The following is a 20420-nucleotide window of genomic DNA, read 5'->3' as shown; positions in this document are numbered from 1 at the left end:
TTTGGAACCCCCGGACCACTCACAATCAAAGGCACTCTGGTGTCAGCTTCGTAGGGCTGGCGTTTGTCCCAGGGTTGGCCAAACTGACCTGACAACAAATTTGGAGCAAGTGTGTCATTTCATAGTAACATAGGATATGCAGGTACTTACCTATATGAAAACCGTTGTCCGAATTGATTATGACGTAGGTTTTATGAAAGATTTTTAGTTTTTTTAATTGTAAAACTATTCTTTCGATCATATCGTCGACGGCTAAAAGAGTTTGCAAACGTCTTCTTTGAATGTTATCCAGAATAGTGATATTGGTGGGTAGTCTACGTGGAGGCATTTTTAGTAGCCAATGTTTCTGTAAAAAATTGAAGTCAAGTAAAAATTAAATATCACTGATGGGTAGAGATGTTGAAAAAAAAACTACTCGTTACTCATCGATACCCGAAGTAACGAGTACCGAATTTAAAACCATATCGTTACTTTGATTACTATTATTACTTATAGTATTTAGCATTTATCATGAGTCGTACTTATACGTAATATGTATAGTATTGCATTTTAAAAATGTTATCAAATGCGAACTCTATAAAAACACAATGGTCGTATTACAGTGTCTAAGGTATTTGGCAAATACGACTATTATATTTTCATAGAACACGCATTTGATTGCATTTACGATACAATACTAAGCATATTAGGTATACGTATAAGTACGATACAATAAACGAAATAATGATAAATACTATAAAAAGTTAAACTTCCACCCCTATTTTTGTTCACCCCCTTACCCTTAAAGGTCGAATTTACGAAAATTGCTTCGTAGTATTTAATTACGATTTAATTTATCATGGGTCGGTATTTACACGTATATCTAAGACGTATAATTGTAAATGTAATCAAATGCGAATTCTGTGAAAATATAATAATAATAATGATAATAATAATGCACAGCCGAAACTGCTCGACATAGAAACACGAAATTTGGCAAATGAGTTCCTTAAGTGACGTATGTGAGCACTAAGAAGGGATTTTTGGAAATTCGGCCGCTAAGGGGTAAAAATTAGGGGGTTAATATTGTAGGTATAAAAAATTTAAAATCTGTATGAGTATGAAATTTTGCAGGGACGCTCCTTGGGTGGCGTAAATAAGCTCTACTCTGAGGGAATGAAATTAGGGGGTTAATTTGTAGGTATAAAAGTTTTGTCCTAGATATAAATCTGTCCTATAATGCACAGCCGAAACTGCTTGACATAGAAACACGAAATTTGGCAAATGTATTACTTAAGTGATGTAAGTGAGCACTAAGAAGGGATTTTTGGAAATTCGGTCGCTAAGGGGTCGAAATTAGGGATAGAAGGTTGCATAAAAAGTTGTTAGAATCTGTTCTAGGAGTACGAAATTTTGCACAGAGGTCTCTTAAGCGGCATAATTGAACACTAAGAAGCGATTTTCGAAAATTCTTTAAGGGGGTGAAACTACCGAAACTAGGGGTGGAAGTTTGTAGATTTTTTTAAATTTGTCGTAGGAGTATAAAATTTTGCACAGAGATTGTGGCGAAAGTGGATACTCGATTTTTGGAAATTTATACCCTACGAGGGTAAAGTTAGGGGTAAAAGTTTGTACAAAAATTTATTAAAATCGCTTCATAAATGCTAAAATGTCATACTTTTACATTTTGCACAGAGGTTTCTTAGGTGACGTAATTGAGCACTGAGGAGCTATTTCTGGAAATTCACACATAAATAAGGGGGTAAAACTAGTTGCGAAATTTTGTTTATATATTTGTTTAAATTAGTCCTAGGGATATAATATTTTGTATAGAGGTTTCTTAAGTCACGAAAGTGAGTACTTAGAAGCGATTTTTTTGGAAACTCACCTCCTAAGAGGGTGAAATAAGGGGTGAAAGTTGTCTCAAAAATTTGTTTAAATAGGTTTTAGAAGTATGAAATTTTGCGTAGAAGTTCCTTAGGCAACGTAAATTGAAAAACGTGGGTACTAAGAATCTATTTTTCAAAATATGTCCCTTAAGCAGGTGAAATTAGACACAAAGGTTGGCAGCAGTTGACAAAATTGACAGCAATACCAAAATCAGTAAAAAGTAATCATAATAATCAAAGTAACGGATATTTGAAATTACTTAGTATTCGAGTAACGATTAGTAATGAGTAATCAAAAGTAACGAAGATCAACATCACTACTGATAGTACTGATTGGCCTGATGGAAGACAAAATATTAACTATAGTCTGTCCAACGAGAGGATTTATGACATTAACAGTTATGTGTGTCATTTTAATTGATAGGAAAATTTATTTTCTGTCATTTTTTGTCGTCTGTAGTAATTTTCTCTGACCCTGGCTGGTTGGACAAACTTTATACAGAGTGCGACAATAGTGCGTCGGACATTTATAGTTCCTACGTAGAATAAAAAAACTTGCGAATTTGGTTTAAGTGCAAACCTATGTACGAGGATATATTTCAGGAAAATATTTTAACTTCTATAGGGTGGCTGAAAAAAGTATGAGTGAATCGGGATGATTTTTTTTTTAATGGAAGACTTTATGTATTATAGCATTTTTGGATTCCTTTCTGATCACTTTACATAATCCTAAGAAATGAGTAAATATATTTTTATCCACGACTCGCCTTTAATTTGATTATTACACATGAGTTTATGAAATAATAATAATATTCATTATTCACTAGTGAATAATGGTTTCATTATTCACCGCTTCCACGGATGTCTCGATCCAAACTCCAAACAAGAGCTGTGCTCGATCCAAACCGGCTTGGGATGCGATTGTACGCACAAAATAAAAAACAAAGGTGGCTATGAAAGCAGTGAAATGCCACGTCACGTTGCGTTGTCGCGCTGTTGTGGATATCTTTTTGACATTAAAAATAAAAACTTATATTAATATTATCTAAATTTTTTTGATAGTCCTGGATAAAGTATAGTCACAGATTATACACATTATAAACTTTGTTTTTTCTTTATTGTTTTTCGTGGTTCCAATTTTCGGAATCGGGCACTAGTTAGGTTACTAGTTTGCGCACATAGCACGCCCACTTATGACCTCTAAAATTGTGCACAGCGCCTGACCGGCACAGTTATTAGAGAGATATCGGAAAACCGAATAACGTCATGCAGTATTTACGCGTACCTTATCATGGTTACGATATGCGCGAGTCAATTTTTAACGCAACACCCGCTAATAAAGTTACCGCCTGACGTAATTTGCGGATCAATTACACCAGGCGCTATTTCTAAATAACAAAAAAAAATTAAAAATTGCTTAAATGGGCATGTGCGGGTATTTGACAACCGGGGCCGGCCGGCGAGATCTTTTATTTTAGGTTATGTTGAATTGTTTTGAATTATTACTTTAGTTTTATTAGGTAATTTAATATTTAATTAGCTGGGATTAGTTTTAATTAAATAAATATGGCCCAAAATATGGATTCCACCTCTTCCAATATTAAAGAACCTATAAAGAGGCTTAGGTTTACAGCAGATGACGACTTAGCCCTTCTAGGAGAATTTGTTGCTTGTTGCCCTAAACCCACTGGCAGACGTTGAACAATAAAGCACTGGAAATAAGCACTTTAGCCCTTTAGTTTTAAAATACCTAGTAAACAAAACAATTTCAAAGTTTTAAATTCAAAGTCAGGTTAAGTTTAAATAGCGGACGCGACGCGAACAGAATTCTTTCCGATCCGATAACTATAAATGAAAAGAGTTAATACCACCCCACGTAAAGGAAATAACACCTGGCCTTATTAACGTCCATGCACACGCTATTCGGTTTAGCGATATCTCTTTATTACGATGTTTATTGTTATTTTACGCGAGTTTATTTTTGCGCACAGAAAATTTTACTCGCTTGCACATCGTCATAAAAAACAATTTTCGCATCACGAATTACGGATAATATTTTTATCTGTATACATATAGTATACCTAATCTGTGGTATAGTATTCTACTCGCATATAATGGCTGTTATTCACTTGGATGATTTATGAATAATACAAACTTCATCCGCGTGAATAACAGCCACCATTATATGCTCGTTGAATAATATACTATTATACTACCAGAGATATTAATAAATAAATAAAAATATATGTTTTTCAATTTTCCTTAAAAAATTATTACAGATACAAGAACCTGTCCTGAAATCAAAACTATATTAGGTATTTACTTTAGACTATTTACTTTGCTATAAATATTGTAATCTTAAATCGTACAGGGTGTTCAAAATTCTAACTTAATAAAATAGTTTTTTTTAACAACTGTATATTATTTTTCTATTAGATGGAGAATTAAAAAATAAACATTTTTTGTATTTAAAATAATTCAAAATGTTTAATGGTTTCACAGATACACGCAGTATTATTTCATATGGCTCCTTTCAACAGTAAAATACGAGAGAAAAAATATTAAGGGCTGTGATAAAAATTTACTGTGGAAAATGCCATATACTACCGCGAATATCTGCGAAACCGTTAAAAATTATGAAATACTCTAAATACAAAAACTGTTCCTTTTTTAATTCTTGGTCTATTGAAAAAATAATACACAGGTTATTCCATTAAAAAAAACTTTTATATTTTAGCAAGTTTGACAGTTCTTGAATTTTTAATAATTTTTTAAAAAAGGCTCAAAAATATATTTTTTTTTATTTATTTAATATCCCTAAAACTATCGAAATACATATATTTACTCATATCTTAGGACTATGTAAAGTGATCTGAAAGGAACCCAAAAATGCAATAATATACAGGGTGTTCAATTTAAAAAAATCATCCCGATCCACTCACACTTTTTTGAGCTGCACTATAGAAGTTAAAATATTTTCCTGAAATACATCCTAGTACATACTTTAGGTTTGCACCTAAACAAAATTCCCAAGTTTTTTTATTCAAGGAGCTACAGATGCCAGATGCACTATTGCCAGACTCTGTAAAGGGTGAGTCAAATTCGACGCTTTTAAAGGGAAACACCCTTTTCTATAATAGGAGATAGACGAAAACTAATATCGGTGTCTGGAGCTCAATTTTTATCAAAAGCATGATGGTAAAAACTGCACATAAGGCTGTAACTTTTTTGCTAGGTATGGAAAATTTTCTATTTTTATGAAAAGATTTCCAAAGCGCCTTGTTACGTCCACAGAAAAAAATATTTATTATTTGAAACGCCCTGTACATTTTTAATTAAATGAAAAGAACTTAAAATTACCTTTCCAAAAATATAGCACCACTTGATATTTTGTTATAATCCCCTTCGAAATACGGAATTTTTAAAAGTTCGCTACTTTTAACTAGTAGGCCGTGGACGCCTTATTGATAATCTGCCCTTAACGGAACTAGAAAACATATTTTCGAGCAAGACGAGGCACCGCCTCAGAACGCCGATTATCAGCTAACTTTTGCAGCTAATTTCGTGAATAATTGATTAGCTAACCAAGATCCCAGCCGTTGGCCGTCGAGGCCGCCGGACTTAGTGTCTATGGATTTTTATCTTTGCGAAAGAATAAAGGTTCTTTTTTTTTAAATTACCTAATCTAGACAAGAATTAGAAGTACTTAGCGGTTATGTGAAGGTATCTTTCACCCACATTGAGTTAATGAATTCCGCGAGAAATGTTCAAAAACGGTCCCGTCTGTCAATAACAGAAGACGGTCGACATGTCGAACACCTGTAGCAAAATCTCATGTTTTGGTTTGCTATTAATTTTCATTATTATTAGATATAGTTTAAATGTGTTGATGTTGTTAAATATAGTTTAAATTGTTATAAAATTCTAAATCTCTCATTGCAAATATTATTTTCGTTTTAATTGCTGCTCAGAACTGCGATTTTTTTTGCATTACAGCCGACACGGTTCAAAGCCTACTTATTCAAAGTGGACGAATTTTTAAAAACTATATATATCGAAGAGGAATCGAGCAAAATATCAAGTGTGTTATATTTTTGCAAAGGTAATTTTAAATTATTTTCAATGAATTAAAAATATACAGGGTGTCCAACATAAAAAATCAAATTTTCTGTTGATAATTCTTAAATTATTAATTATAAAAATATACTTAAACCATTAAATTCTACGTAAAAAGGTACTTTGAAAATGTTTTCATAAAAATACAACATTTTCCATACCAAAAAAGTTATAGTGATTTGTTAAAAATGCACATTTTTTAAAAACACCCCGTAACTCATAAACGGTAACAGATATTGACGTGCGGTTTTCACCATCATGTTTTTGATAAAAATTGAGCTTCAGACACAGACATTAGTTTTCGTCTATCTCCTATAGAAAAGGGTGTTTCCCTTTAAAAGCGTCGAATTTGATCCACCCTGTACATAGTTTTAAGAGTTTAAATGATAAATACGATTGGAACTTACATTAGTTGGTGTATAGTTGAAAGAAGGGTTAGTCACAACACCAACAGTTGGAAACTTATTGATATACCTCTTGGGAGGTATAAACGGTGCATGACTAGCAGGTGGAGCTACCATCATGAAAAATGGCTTGTCAACTATTGACTTTTGATTTAAAAAACTCAAACTGTAATTGGCCTACAAAATTAGATATTGGTTTTATTAAAGCAATGGAGTTCCGAGATTTCTGAATAAATCTAGTTTTAGAATATTTTATATAAAAAGTATCTTGTTCTCTTATATGATACAACTTTCCATTATCATTGACTCGCCCTGTATATTAAATGAATGACGGTAAACTACTACAAAACAATGTAATTAATCAATTTTTAATCTATTAATTTTATACAAGGTTCGGCAATAGTGCATCAGGCACCTGTAGCTCCTATAATAACAAACTTAGAAATGTTGTATAAGAGCAAACCTATAGTATGTATTAGGATATCTTTCAGGAAAATATTTTAACTTCTACGGTGACTCAAAAAAGTGTGAGTAGATCGAGATGATTTTTTTTAATTTAAACACCCTGTATATTAGTGCATTTTTGGCTTCCTTTCTGATCACTTTACATAATCCTAAGATGATAAGACAGAGAGCCAAAAATGCCTTAATATACAGGGGTCTTTGATTTTAAAAAAATCATTGCGATCCACTCACACTTTTGTGAGCAACCCTGTAGCAGTTAAAATATTTTCCAGAAATACATCCTAATACATACTTTAGGTCGGCACACAATTTTTTTTATTATAGGAGCAACAGAGACCCGATGCGCTATTGCCGGACCCTGTATATGAAATCAAATTACTTCAAATCCAATAATAAATTTAAATTTAGTTAAAAATGATAATAGGACGTCATTAAATAAAAAGAACTCGTAACCAAATAATCTAAAATTAAATAGTAATAAAAATAAAATAAATATATGGCTATAAGATTCTAGAGATAAACATTTATTACAAGTAGCCAGAAAATATAAATACCAGTTCTTAATACCAGTTATGACTCATAAAGTGTTTATTAGCTATTAAAATAAAAATGTATACCAATAAATCAGTTAAGTACAAATTCCTTATGGGTAAGGTGGTACCATTTACTGATAAAGTATAGTTGTAATACTTGGAATTTCCTTTTAATCCTATCCACCAATCATAACCTTTAGGTACATGGCCAGTACCACCAGCAAATTTAGAACCATACTAAAAATTAAACAAAGCGTTAATATTAAGATACAACAAAATCTTAATATAGTATACTTGGTTTAAGTACTTTCCAGCATAAAATGTAGTATAATTAGCTTTATTTTTTAAAATAGCTGCTACTGAATATGGTTCAAAATGACGTTGCCAAAATTCACTCGAGCAATTTCCTGACAGAGAATTATTGACTACTCCCAAATTGTGCGGATACATTCCTGTCAATATAGTACTTCTGCTTGGACAACATAAAGGTGTATTCACAAACTGAAAATAATATTATTTCATAATTTTTAGAAGTTCCGATTCTAGAGATCAAAATTTCTATTGAAAAGAAATGTTAAGTATCTTACCGCATTTAAAAAGAACTTGCCCTTATCAGCTATAAGACTTAAGGATTTCTTCATTGCCATCTAAAATGTTTACAGATATAGAATATGTAGGTAAATATATTGTTAGACTTTTTGTAGTTGTACTTACCAACCCATTTAACATTAAATCCTGATCATCAGTTAAAATATATATAAAATTTGGAGAAACACGATCACTATAAATGCATTTTTGAAAAGTAAGAAAGAACACTAATGTTCTTGTTAATATAATAAAAACACTTTTAGCCATATTGGTGAACACCTTTAATTTAAACTACATAGAATATTTACAATAAAACTACATTAACTTTAAGACTGCGACGGTACAAGTTCAATTCCCTGGCATTCTTGAGCTATTCTTATCCCAAGAGCGAATATTCCAATGCTTTTTACTAAAGCCCTACACAAAAAAATCAATCTTACTTAACCTTACTTAATAGTTGTTTTCTCTTACATACCACTTAAATTCGTCGTAGTAAAGTCCTTTAATAAATGATACAATTCCACCTTGTTTGGTCATTTTAGGATGTTGATGTTTTTATATTATTCTTGTGAAGAAATTAAAAGGCTTCAATTTTTTACAAAAAGGCCTTTTTGGAATAAATTTGCAGCAAAATTAATGCCGGAAATCAGCTGGCGACATCTATCGGTCGATGCGTAAATCAAAATATAGAGAGGTAAACATAAAATTAATCACATCAGTGACCTCTTAAGCCGGCATTTTAAATTAAAATATTGGCTTCCTTCTTGTTTTGTGAGTTTGCTCGTGCTGAAGAATTTTGGGTTGGTTTGGACCTGTGGTTTGGACTTTTTCCCTTGCTTTTTTAACAATTATTCTTGGTGATTCTTTTTGTGCGATTTTTTAATATTCTAATATCGAGGTACGTTAAGCATATCACGAATGTAGGATTGAACAGTTGCACTCTCTTACAACTGAGTTTATAGCATTACAAAGTGTTGTTTTTTTAGCCCAAAATGAGTAAAAGAAGTAGCCCTGTCCCACCACCAGCGGAACCTGTTGTTCCAGCTCCCGAGGAATATGTCGTAGAGAAAATCATTGATAGTAGAATTAACGACCATGGGATAAAAGAATACTATTTAAAATGGATTGGCTATGATGATAAAGATAATACATGGGAACCCGAGGAAAACTTGGATTGCCCTGGATTAATTGCGGCTTACGAAGCTGAAAAGGCGAAAAAGCCAAAGGAGCCTGAAGCAAAAAGGAAACAAAGTTCAGAAAGTGAAACAAAGGTTACTAAACGAAGAAAAACTGATGAGAAAAAGAGTTTGGGTTTTGATAGGGGTTTGGAACCCGATACAATTATTGGAGCCACAGATAGTCCAGGTAATAAATTAATCAAATATTTACAAAATCAGTAGAACTATTTAAAAGATATGTAGAGGAAAAAACATACATCTACCTAAATCAGTTTATTTTAGTTCTTTGTTTTTTTTTATACAATGTGATAATACAATACAATAGCAGGTTTGATCAAAAAATGTTTGTGCATTATTTAAGTTTATAACATTGATGTTTAATTTTGATAACAAGAGTTATTTGTTTCAGGCCAACTAATGTTTTTAATGAAGTGGCACGGTACAGATGAGGCTGATCTTGTCCCAGCAAAACAGGCCAATATTAAATGTCCACAAGTTGTCATCAAGTTTTATGAAGGACGACTCAAATGGCACCCACCCCCGCAAAACAGAATTGAAAATAAAGAAAATTAAAATACTGATGGCTAATTAAAATTGTGAAAATAATTTTCTATTTTCTCTTTTCCAGTATAGTTTTGTGTGTTTAATATTATTTTTCAACATTACTTATGTGTAATATTATTCTCCGTGTAATATTTTTTTTAATATTCTATAATAAATCATTTTATAAGATTTTATCCTTATACTTAGTCTTGATAATAATTCTGATAAAAAAGAATGTTGAATAATGTGGCACATAAATCGTGTTAACGTGGTTTCTATTTACGATATTTTTAGATTTATGTTTAATTATAAGTTATAAGTAAGAAATTCAACAAAATTGTAAATTTTTGTAAAAAAAATAAGACAAAAATAAAGCTAAATTTTAGTTTGTTTCTAGAATATTTTTTTCTTGTTCGTAATATACAATAAATGCCTATTTATTTATTTTAAGTTGTACTCTGGTTTTAATTCAATCATGCATTAAAATTCAGTATATTTCAAAAGTGGTGATTTTTCCTGATTTTGATTGGCTACATTTGTTTTTTTTCGCCATTCCTCATCGATCATATTTTATCATATATAATTTATATAGATTTTTATTCTGTGGAGAGGTCAGACGTCAGACATTATCATTGTTCTGTGGCTATCAATCATATATCAATATCTCTCCATCTCCATATTGATTTTCCCGCTGAATTTGTCGGCGTTTGGTTTACCAAACAACAAATATAAAAAATGACTTCCAAAAAAACTTCGTCAAGTCCAGATTCTGAGGAACCTACAGAAGAATATGTTGTTGAGAAAATAATCGATTGTCGAATTAAAAACGGAGTAAAAGAATATTTATTAAAGTGGATAGGTTATGACGACAAAGATAATACTTGGGAACCCGAAAGTAAGTTGTTTTTGTTAGTAAACAACTCATCAAATTCGTCTTTTATGCCTATTTGCTTATGTGTTATTATTGGCGATATGGTTCATTTTAGGCAATTTAGATTGTCCTAGTTTAATAAAAGCTTTTGAAACCGATAGAGCAACTAAAGAAGCTGAAAGAAACAAGAAACGAAAGAGTACTAGCACTCCCACGCCTGAATCAAAACCAGTAAAAAAGGGAAAAGTAGAAGAAAAGAAGTTACACGGTTTCGATAGGGGTTTGGAACCAGAAAAAATAATTGGTGCTACAGATAGTTCTGGTAGAATAATTCTTGTTTGTTCATAAACAAAGCTATGTTCTTTTTTTCAATTTCAGGTCCTTTAATGTTTCTAATGAAATGGGTTGGCACTGACGAGGCAGATCTAGTACCTGCTAAACAAGCTAACGTAAAATGTCCTCAGGTTGTGATCAAATTCTATGAAGAACGACTGTCATGGACTTCACCTAATATAGGGTCTGAAGAGAAGAATTGATAAGATTTTTAAATATTCACGTTCGCTCAAATGATAGTTTTAATCTGTTTAATGTGTAAAATATAGTGCTGGCTGATATTTTTTAAGTCAACAAATTTTATTCTTTTTTTGTATGTCAGTCATTTTATTCTAAATAAAATTTGTTATTGTAAAACTGGTATGATACCATTTAATTGTGTCATGTATGTAACTTTTTATAATTTTATGAATTTTCTAAGTAGATATACTGTAGGAACCTGACTGACTTCTTTTTATTATTAACGGTTTAATAAAAAGCCAAGTTCTTACTTAAATATGTTTTTTTATTTTGCAACTAAAATTAGAAAGTACAATCATCATAACCCTACAAAGTACTCTAAAATGTAAATGCACTATTTAGACGTTAACAGGTTTCCCAGTTTTTCACAAAACAAAAATTGACTTATTACAATAATAAAAAAGCTTTTTTGTTAACCCTTTTTAATGCCCTGCATGAAAATACAATTTTCCAACTACCTCAAAAAAATATACCATTTGATAGTCAGCGTCAAAAAGTTACAGATTACAGTTATGCCTGATTTACAGTTGCAAAAAAATGTTTAACTTGAGTACAGGTATGATGAAGAAACCAGAAAAAAACTAGATCGTCAGAGTTAGTTTGGAAATCTCATTTTATGTATAAAATTATGAGTGCCATCAACTGTCATTTCCAAGGCAATTTGACGCGAAGTTTTGCAATATAAATCCGGCTTTAAAAGTTTGGAAATAAATTTAAATATTTTTATATATCACAACTGTGCAGTTTTATTAATACTTAATTTTACATTAAATTTTTCGTCTCAATAAAATGCGCCTTTAATATAACTGCACATACTCGTGATTATGATGTTTTAAGGTAATTTTATATATTTTATTAAGCGACAACAGTGCTGAGGGTCTTGAAATAAAATACGAAACAAACAATTCTAAAGAAGCTTTTTTACCAACTTACGGCTGTTGAAGGAACTGTTACTTACGTGAACTCTTAAAAATAATATAAAATACACCACATTGTATATCACCTCCTTGTTATAGCCACTCTAGCTTTAAAACTAGAAAAAATATACAAATAGTGAGAAATTCATAATTCACCTTTTTCTTATAAAATTCTGAACATGTACAAGAAAACAAGTACCTTCAATATTTTGTTAGTACCTATTTACACTGATATTTTAGGGGTTGCATAATGAAAAATAGTTGTATTTTTTTTATTTAAACACATTAAAAGAGTTATTATAACTTTTTTAATTGTCTTTTTTACATTACTAATTTATTGATTAAAAGAAATAAATAAACGTGAACATTTTTTATTACAAGAAAAATCTTCAAACAGCATAAAATTAGACAGAACTTCTATATCATCCGACTAGTAAATATACAACTACCGCCTGATTATAAAGAAATAAAATTAAGTTCAATACGAAATCGTGTTTTAATTTCAAATGTTCTAATTTTATGTCAGTAAAACAAAAATCTGACACGAGATATCAGTTGAAATCAAAACGTGACTTTGTAGCTCACGAAAAATATTTCTTTATGATCAAACAGTACGCTTTATTAATGATAAAACAAAAAACGAATATTAAGGAGTTATTTGCACTTGATTTACATGCTCTAATATTACTTTCTCATTAAAAAGTATTATAAAAACTCGCTGAATCACACAATTCCAGTACATATTTTGCAGAGGGCGTCTCCTTAACCCAGCAATGTTACAATATTATTAATGTCATTCAAAATCTCTTTTTTACCAACCAGTCTTATTTTAACATTAATTTAATAATCCACTGTCTTTTACTAATTTACGGATAAAGGCACATCATTCTCAAAAAAAACAATGCATTTTTTTCCAGAAAAGACAGCGGACCGCAACCAGTCAATTTTTCCTACCGTCTAACCGCAAACTCCTCAAAAGTTTTCCAAAAAATCAGTATCAAATACAAGTCTACAAAAATCTTCTAAATAGTATACATAATTGCAGCCAATAATTCATTCAAGAGAAGGTTAGGTAATAAAACTATAGAGAACTAAATATTAAGAAAAGTGACAACACAATTCTAAATCTGGGAAGTATGAAACATGAAACTTCTTTTTAGGTATTATTATGTCTCAACAGTATATGGTCTATACCATGGTTAATTTTAAAATGCAAATACCTAGAAAAAGTCTAGCACTTCAGTAAAAAAAGATCAAAAGATTGTTGTTTTACAACCAACCTTCTCCATTAACAATTTAACACTATTGCAACATTCTTTCAATTTTCTTCGATGAATGGATCCCTCAAGCAAACGATTTTCGTGCACATCGAACTTTAATGCCGCCTCCATTAGTTTTAATAACACATCTCATAAAAAAAGATCAACTAAAACTACTAAAGGTATATAGGCTTAATTAGCTCAAATTATGACATATAATGAATCAAGAGCGTTTCGCATTTTGATATTTGACACTGTGTATGGTAACACAAAGAATGAAAGTAACAACACACACTGATTGAAGACAGGTGGGTTATGTAGTGTACTCAATATACGACTTTGATTTTTATGAGTTGATATTTTGTGTTTAACCGGAACAGTTATGGTGGATTCATACTTGTATCAATCCTAACCTTACCCTTAACATTAACCCTATAAAGAGTTAGGGCGGATTTACCCAATTCCTTAATTGCTATTCCTTAATTCTTATTTCTTAGTCTCTAATTTGTAATTCTTAATACACAATTCTTTATCCCTTATTTTTTTAGAGACAGTTATCCAATGTCTTAATCCATATTTCTTAATTCTTAAAACTGACACTAGTAGATCAAATCAAATCGTTTTTATTTCGTTGTGCTATTGTGTGCAATGAAGTCCATACAAAAAATTGTAGCACTTTCGGGTTTGTTTATAACCATGGCTTGTTGTGTCGCTACTCTCGTGGATCGCCACCGAGGTTGTAGGCGATTTGGGGTTCGCCCCATGAATAGAAGAAAGGACATGGAAGGCAATTTTGGAACTCTAATACAAGACATGCCTTCCTTTGAATGGGACGAACAACAGTTCACAAAATACACACAAAATTAACATTTCAAAATTTCACGCATGCGCATCTACACGTTTTCCTTAATCGCTAATTCGTAATCGCTAAAAAGTTAAAAGTTGGGAACTTTCAAAATAAAGAATTACGAACCGTGGTTAAGAATTAAGGATTAAGACATTGTATAAGCAAACTAACTGCATAACACGTATTTTATCTTTTTATAATTTAGCGAATAAGAAATAAGAATTAAGGAATAGCAATTAAGGAATTGGGTAAATCCGCCCTTAACCATAAGAACTTAAGGAAATGGTGCTACAGATAGTACTGGTAGAATAATACTTCTTTGATTATAAACAAAGCCTTATGTTTTTATTCAATTTCAGGCCCTTTAATATTTCTAATGGAATGGGTTGGCACAGACGAGGCAGACCTAGTACCTGCTAAACAAGCCAACGTCAAGTGTCCTCAGGTTATGATCAAATTCTGTGAAGAACAACTCTCTTGGACTTCACCTAATATAGGGAAGACCTGAAGACCTTCATGTATCTATTTGTCTGAGGAATATCCTAGGAAGCGCTTGCGCTCATTCGAAACATATGTTTTAAGCTAACCTAACTTCAGAAATATTTTTAGAATTTCGAATATCAGAGAAACAATTTTTACAAACTATATTATTTTGTTTTTCGATAACATTCACAGACAACACTTGTTTGTGAATAAACATCAATAATTTCTACACCAAAAAATAAATAGTTTATTAAAATTTATAAACCGTGTGATACTAAACCCTGCCTATCACCTTTAAGTAGATTTAATCGACATTACACTCAGTACAGACATTCTGTACAATGACTTTAATAAAAATAGTGGTGACAATTAAAGAAGTAATTCATTTTAAAAATGTTTCCTAAAATTGTCTCTGCAACAGACACTCCATTCTGTTATACTTTTTCAATTTTATATTAAAACATTATAAATGAGACTGAGTTTCATATACAGGGTGGTCCTAACTGTATTCCGGAAACTTCGGCAGCATATTCTGCAGATAAAAATTAGTAAAAAAGTTCGTATAAATGTATGTCCTATAAGGTGTTGAAGTTGCATTTTTATTTTTTCCAAATAATTTCTGAAGTAACGTCAATATTTGGATGAAAATTGGTGTCTGGAAGTTTTTTGACATGAGAAATTTGATTTTGATGTCAATATAACTCCTACTTGTAGATGGCGCCACCTACATAGTTTTTAATTGGTTTGAAAAGTAATAACTTATCGTCCGTACCTGTGTAAAACTACTGAGTAAAAAAATATACATTTATAACGTTTTTTACGTAAAAAAAGTCTCTTGGTAAAAATCGCCACGAGTAATGGTTCTCGAGATATTTGGAATCGAAATATAAATACCTGTCGTCATTGACATAAATTAAACATAGTTATTATAGTGAAAGCATACATTTCAAATGTTTTGGCGCCAAAAGTTCAATAGAAATTGTTTTATCATCATTTTTTCGAAGAAAAATTTATGATTGATTTAAAAAAATACAAAGTTCCCAAATTTATCATTTTAGTCAAATAACTATCTACTCAATACGTTTATTTTTTGTCAATAATGACATTTATTGACTTTTCCCATTCTAAATATCTTGAGAACGGTTGCTCGTAGTGATTTTTGCCAAGAGACATTTTTTACGTAAAAAAATGCGGCAATGTATATATTTTCACTCAGTAGTTTTATACAGGTATGGACAAAAAGTTATTACTCTTCAAAACAGTTAAAATACATGTAGGTGGCGCCCCCTATAAATAGGAGTCATATTGATATCAAAATCAAATTTCTCATGTCAAAAAACTTCCAGACACCAACTTTCATCCAAATATTGACATAACTTCAGAAATTATTTAGAAAAAATCGAAATAAAAATGAAACTTCTACACCCCGTATCTCCAAAACTAAACATTTTAGGACATATATTTATACGAACTTTTTTACTTCTTTTTATCTGCAGAATATGTTGCCGGAGTTTCCGGAATACAGTTCGGACCACCCTGTATAATGAGATCATTTTTATTCGATCTTACTGACATATTTACTTCAAGAAAAATATCTTCTAAATAAACAGAATTTTTGCTGCCATCCATTTTTTTTATTTAAACTTGGTTTAAACTTTTTGACTTCTTTTAAGTTCCAATTTAGATTTGGGTTGGGTTGGTAGAATGAAAAGAAAAATCTTCTACAACAAAATAGAATAATTTTTATTGAAAATTAAAATTTTGTGAATTGCTCAACCCCAACTTAATTTCAATAATTTTAGTTAAGATATAAAGTACTTTCCATCAAATAAATTAAGTTAAAAACGACTTTGTCGCGATTAAAAAAAACTTCTACTTTTAAAGTATGTAGTTTCTTCAGAGTATAAAACTAATAAATCCTTGTAAATTTCAAATACAAAACATCTATGGTTACCGCCCATAGAATATATTTGCATGTTTTTGAAAACATTTTGTGAACATGTCATCTCTATATTATTTCTTAGTGCATAGTCACCGCTACCTTTAATAAACACTGTACTTAAGTTAAGTTCCTAGATAAACAAAGTACCGCAAGTGATAGTTCAATATTTTGAAGTTGAAATGACAATATTGCTTTTTTACAAAATTTTCAATAAAAAACCTGATTAAATGTTACTAGATTTTTTAACTGGAATCCTTTGTTGTCCATGGGCATTATAGGTTTGACTAGATATTAAAATAATAATGAAGTAACGTTATTCTCAACCATATGCAAATACAGGGTGTAACAATATTCCGTGGACATAGAACTACTACGCATTTATGGGATCAAAATAGTTCATTGGACACAAATTACCTCTATACAAAAGTGCTTTGTTTTTTCGTTAAATTCCGCATCAAACCTTAAAAGAATAAACATATTTTTTAAGAACCGTTATTTCGATTTGAATTAGATTTCGGGTGTCTATGTTTTGCCAACTGCTCTAACATTTGACTTTCACAAAAAAAACAAGAAAAAATATGGGAAGTGTGAAATTATAGAAAATATTTTCCAATTACACCGACGACCGTTTTTTTTTGTAAAATGGTTCTTCTAGATATGATACACTTTTTGTCTCTTGTAAAACAACGCCGCCGTGTATGCTTTTTAAGGAAAAAAAGTTTTTTTCTGAAGATGACTTACAAAAAATGTTCCTTGTCAAAAAATCAAGCCACTTGTAGGCGCATAAAATCTAGTATGCGCTAATAATTCTAGTTGGTGCGAAAATATGAATAAGTAAAATGGATATAATAATATGGTAGAGTTGGAAAATATTTCTACTAAAATTTATGTAGGGGTCGAGGTAGTTTTCAAACTTCCCGTACTTTTTCTTGTGTTTATTTTTGTGATATTCAAATGTTTAGGCACTTAGCAAAATATAGGCATCCCAAATCTCAGTTAAATCGGAATATCGGTTCTTAAAATATTTAAAAAAATTTGTTTATTTTTTAAAGTTTGAGGCCCTCTAACGGATAAAAAGCACTTTTTTGTATTGAGGTAAATTGTGTTCAATAAATTTAGTTTGATTCCAAAAAACCTAGTAGTTCTATGTCCACGGGATACTGAGACACCCTATATATTACTAAAACACGCCATTTCGACTCCAAAGTAGCGACAAACCAATTCTCGAACTCTATTCATCAACAAACTTTACCTTCCCATAAAAAAAACGCCACCTGGTGGCTAAAATCACGAAAGTGCACGCTCGAAGCAACGTCAGACTCACGCGGCAATCTAATTGCTGGAGGCGGCGATCTGAGTGTTGGCCCTCTGGCTGCCCTGAGGCGCCTGCGGCAACCTTTTACATCGGTCTGGAGGCGAGTCGACCACGTGGTGGTTGGTGGCGGCGGCTGCGAGGTGGGGCAGGAGGGGCGGTCGTTCGGGGCAGGCGCCCGTCCGTCTCAGCTCCGAGTAGCAGCCGGTGCACACGCGCACCGGGTTGTACAGCTGCTCCGAGGGCAGGGGCGTGGCGTGCTCGGAACAATCGGCGCAGAAAATTTTGCCGCATTTCCTGCGCACAGAAAACTTACGGTTAATAATCGTGATGGGCAAAAGATGGAGAAATATCGCCCGTTGATAATATACTAGGTTTGTTCCAACACAACATTTTAGACCGTTCTAGGTAATTAATTTGGGATCGCCGACATTGGATTTGTACGCATGTGTCGACTGGGACAATTCGGTTACTATACCGAAATTAAATGCGGGTTGGAAAGGTTTTTGAATTGATTTTAGAATCAAACTCAAAAGTTAATTTTTAATTATTAATATAGGTTAGATATATATTTAGATATAAATTTCGAATTTTGTATTTTATTGGATTTATTTAGAGATTATTCAATTTATTTATTTTTTAATTAATGCGAAATCACCTTTGTTTTATTTAACAAAAGTTTTAAATCATTTTCATTGGTATCCACTAGAGATGAGCAAAACTGCGATTCTCCAATCGCAATTGAAACTGCGATTGCGATTTTTAAATCGCAGTGACTGTAACCTGCGATTGCGATTTTAATATTTACCAAACCAAATTATTCGTCGTAAAAAAATGCTTTTTCTAAATATACCAATGAGCCATCCTCGTTCCATTTGAAAAAAATGAAGTATGATTAAAAATATGATTTGCACATCTTTTAACTGTCCAGGACAAGACACAAAAGGCAATAGACAATCAAATCTATTTTTCCAAGACATCTTGGTTAAAATTAGTGATTTTAACACAGATGACATTCTAGATTGAGATTTAAAATAAGATTTTTTTAAGCGAAAATGTCAGAAATTGCAATAAGATATGCCATTCTATTTTTTATACATATTTCCTATTGAATAAAGTAAAAAAATACCGAGGGTGTCATTTAAAAATCAATAGTTGTAGTCATTTCCGGTGAAACAGGAAGTGATTGAAAACAATTGAATACGTCAATCAATCCTAATTTATGTCATATACTAACATACCAAATCTCGTTTTTTTATCAGAAAAAAATAAAAAAAGTTATAGAGGTGAACCACTCTTGAGAAACACCCGGTATATTATGATTGTAGCACTAAATAATACCGTCTCTATAAATAAATATATATCAGAGAGAAAATTCAATTGAAGTTTACTATAAAATGCTTAAATAGACCACAAAATTACATTCGCACCAATATCGCAAATCATAACTCCTAAAAATTCAAACTCGCAGATAGAAATCACGGTCCCAGTTTACAAGATCACAATCGCAGCAAAATCGCAAATCGCAACAAAATCGCAAATGGTAACAAAGTTGCAAATCGCAGCTATAGTAATACTGGTTGCCTAAATTAAAATCGCAATCGCAGTTTCCTATGAGAGCCAATCGCAGGTTGCGATTGCGATTTTAAAACCGCTACGATTGAATCGCAGTTTGCGATTTCTTGCTCATCTCTAGTATCCGCATACTTCATTCCAAATGAAGGGTCCAGGGGAAAAACTTTATAAGCACCAATTTCTTAATTTTAGGATTTTACAATCTTATAGTAGGTCTAAATGGTACCTACAAAATATATAAATTCTGCAGGGCAATAAGTTGTTAAATCTTACAATATATACGGCTGGTGGTTATCAGGTTCTTTCCGTGTATTCTATATGTTTACTAAAGATATAATATCATAGGATTTCACAACTTATTGCCCTGCAGAATTTATACATATTGTAGGGACCAGTTAGACCTACTATTATATTGTAAAATCCCAAAAATTAAAAAATTGGCGCTTGTCAAGTTTTTCCTCTGGACACTTCTCTACTGCGCATAAGCGTGACCGTCCCTCTGTTATGTTGGAACAAAACAACTAGTATTTAATAGATATTATAAAAAGACCAGGTCGGTAAAGTTCCGTCTACGCATAACGTTTTACCTTACGTTTTGCTTGTCAGTTAAAACGGAAAAACGTCTTAAGGGACGGTCTTCCATTTTGGTCCCATTTAGAAATAACGCTTTACCTATCAGTTAAAAGGGTCAAGTAAGAGGAATTAAAGGCTGGTGTACACACTGAAAGTTTTTACTCCCATTTTGGATCAGTTTTTGATAAAGACCACGGAAGAAACACTGCTTTATACAGGGTTGTTCAGCACATACGACACGGAGTATTGTAGCTAAACGATTAGATTTTTACAAATATTAAGTTTTGGGTTCGTTGAAGGACTATTAGAGCTACAATTTAAAAATAATTTTACAAGGTACAGAGAGTCCCAAATAAGTAAAAAATGGTATAGT

The 20420-nt window shown here is 31.7% G+C and overlaps 3 protein-coding genes across 4 annotated transcripts in view; 1 reads left to right on the top strand and 2 right to left on the bottom strand.

Moving 5' to 3' along the window:
* Positions 1 to 8655, bottom strand: part of LOC115881544 (N-acetylglucosamine-6-sulfatase-like) — a 48416-nt gene extending 39761 nt beyond the window's left edge. Inside the window, exons 1-7 of the mRNA XM_030899083.1 lie at positions 8450 to 8655; positions 8101 to 8391; positions 7974 to 8033; positions 7681 to 7887; positions 7471 to 7623; positions 6392 to 6565; positions 151 to 346 (exon numbers count right to left, since the gene is read on the bottom strand). Coding sequence (XP_030754943.1) covers positions 151 to 346; positions 6392 to 6565; positions 7471 to 7623; positions 7681 to 7887; positions 7974 to 8033; positions 8101 to 8241 — 931 coding nt within the window. The 5' untranslated portion in view covers positions 8242 to 8391; positions 8450 to 8655. The remainder of the gene's footprint in view (positions 1 to 150; positions 347 to 6391; positions 6566 to 7470; positions 7624 to 7680; positions 7888 to 7973; positions 8034 to 8100; positions 8392 to 8449) is intronic.
* A 45-nt stretch (positions 8656 to 8700) lies between these two features.
* On the top strand, positions 8701 to 14077 carry LOC115881564 (chromobox protein homolog 5-like). The gene is made up of 6 exons (XM_030899106.1): positions 8701 to 8872; positions 8961 to 9339; positions 9562 to 9722; positions 10428 to 10590; positions 10682 to 10888; positions 10945 to 14077. The coding sequence occupies exons 2-6, from the start codon at positions 8967 to 8969 to the stop codon at positions 11100 to 11102; spliced, it is 1062 nt and encodes a 353-aa protein (XP_030754966.1). The 5' UTR covers positions 8701 to 8872; positions 8961 to 8966; the 3' UTR covers positions 11103 to 14077.
* Positions 14078 to 16654: 2577 nt separating this feature from the next.
* LOC115881484 (myotubularin-related protein 3) overlaps positions 16655 to 20420 on the bottom strand; it is a 43612-nt gene continuing 39846 nt past the window's right edge. For both annotated transcript variants that reach the window (XM_030898976.1, XM_030898977.1), the window contains one exon: positions 16655 to 18196. In XM_030898976.1, coding sequence (XP_030754836.1) covers positions 17920 to 18196 — 277 coding nt within the window. In that variant the 3' untranslated portion in view covers positions 16655 to 17919. The remainder of the gene's footprint in view (positions 18197 to 20420) is intronic.

The sequence above is a fragment of the Sitophilus oryzae genome, unplaced genomic scaffold, assembly GCF_002938485.1.
Source record: "Sitophilus oryzae breed Bouriz unplaced genomic scaffold, Soryzae_2.0 scaffold_172_pilon_pilon, whole genome shotgun sequence".
Taxonomy (NCBI): Eukaryota; Metazoa; Arthropoda; class Insecta; order Coleoptera; family Curculionidae; genus Sitophilus; species Sitophilus oryzae.
The sequence above is the reverse complement of the archived record's forward strand: the minus strand, read 5'-3'. Positions and strand labels throughout refer to the sequence as shown.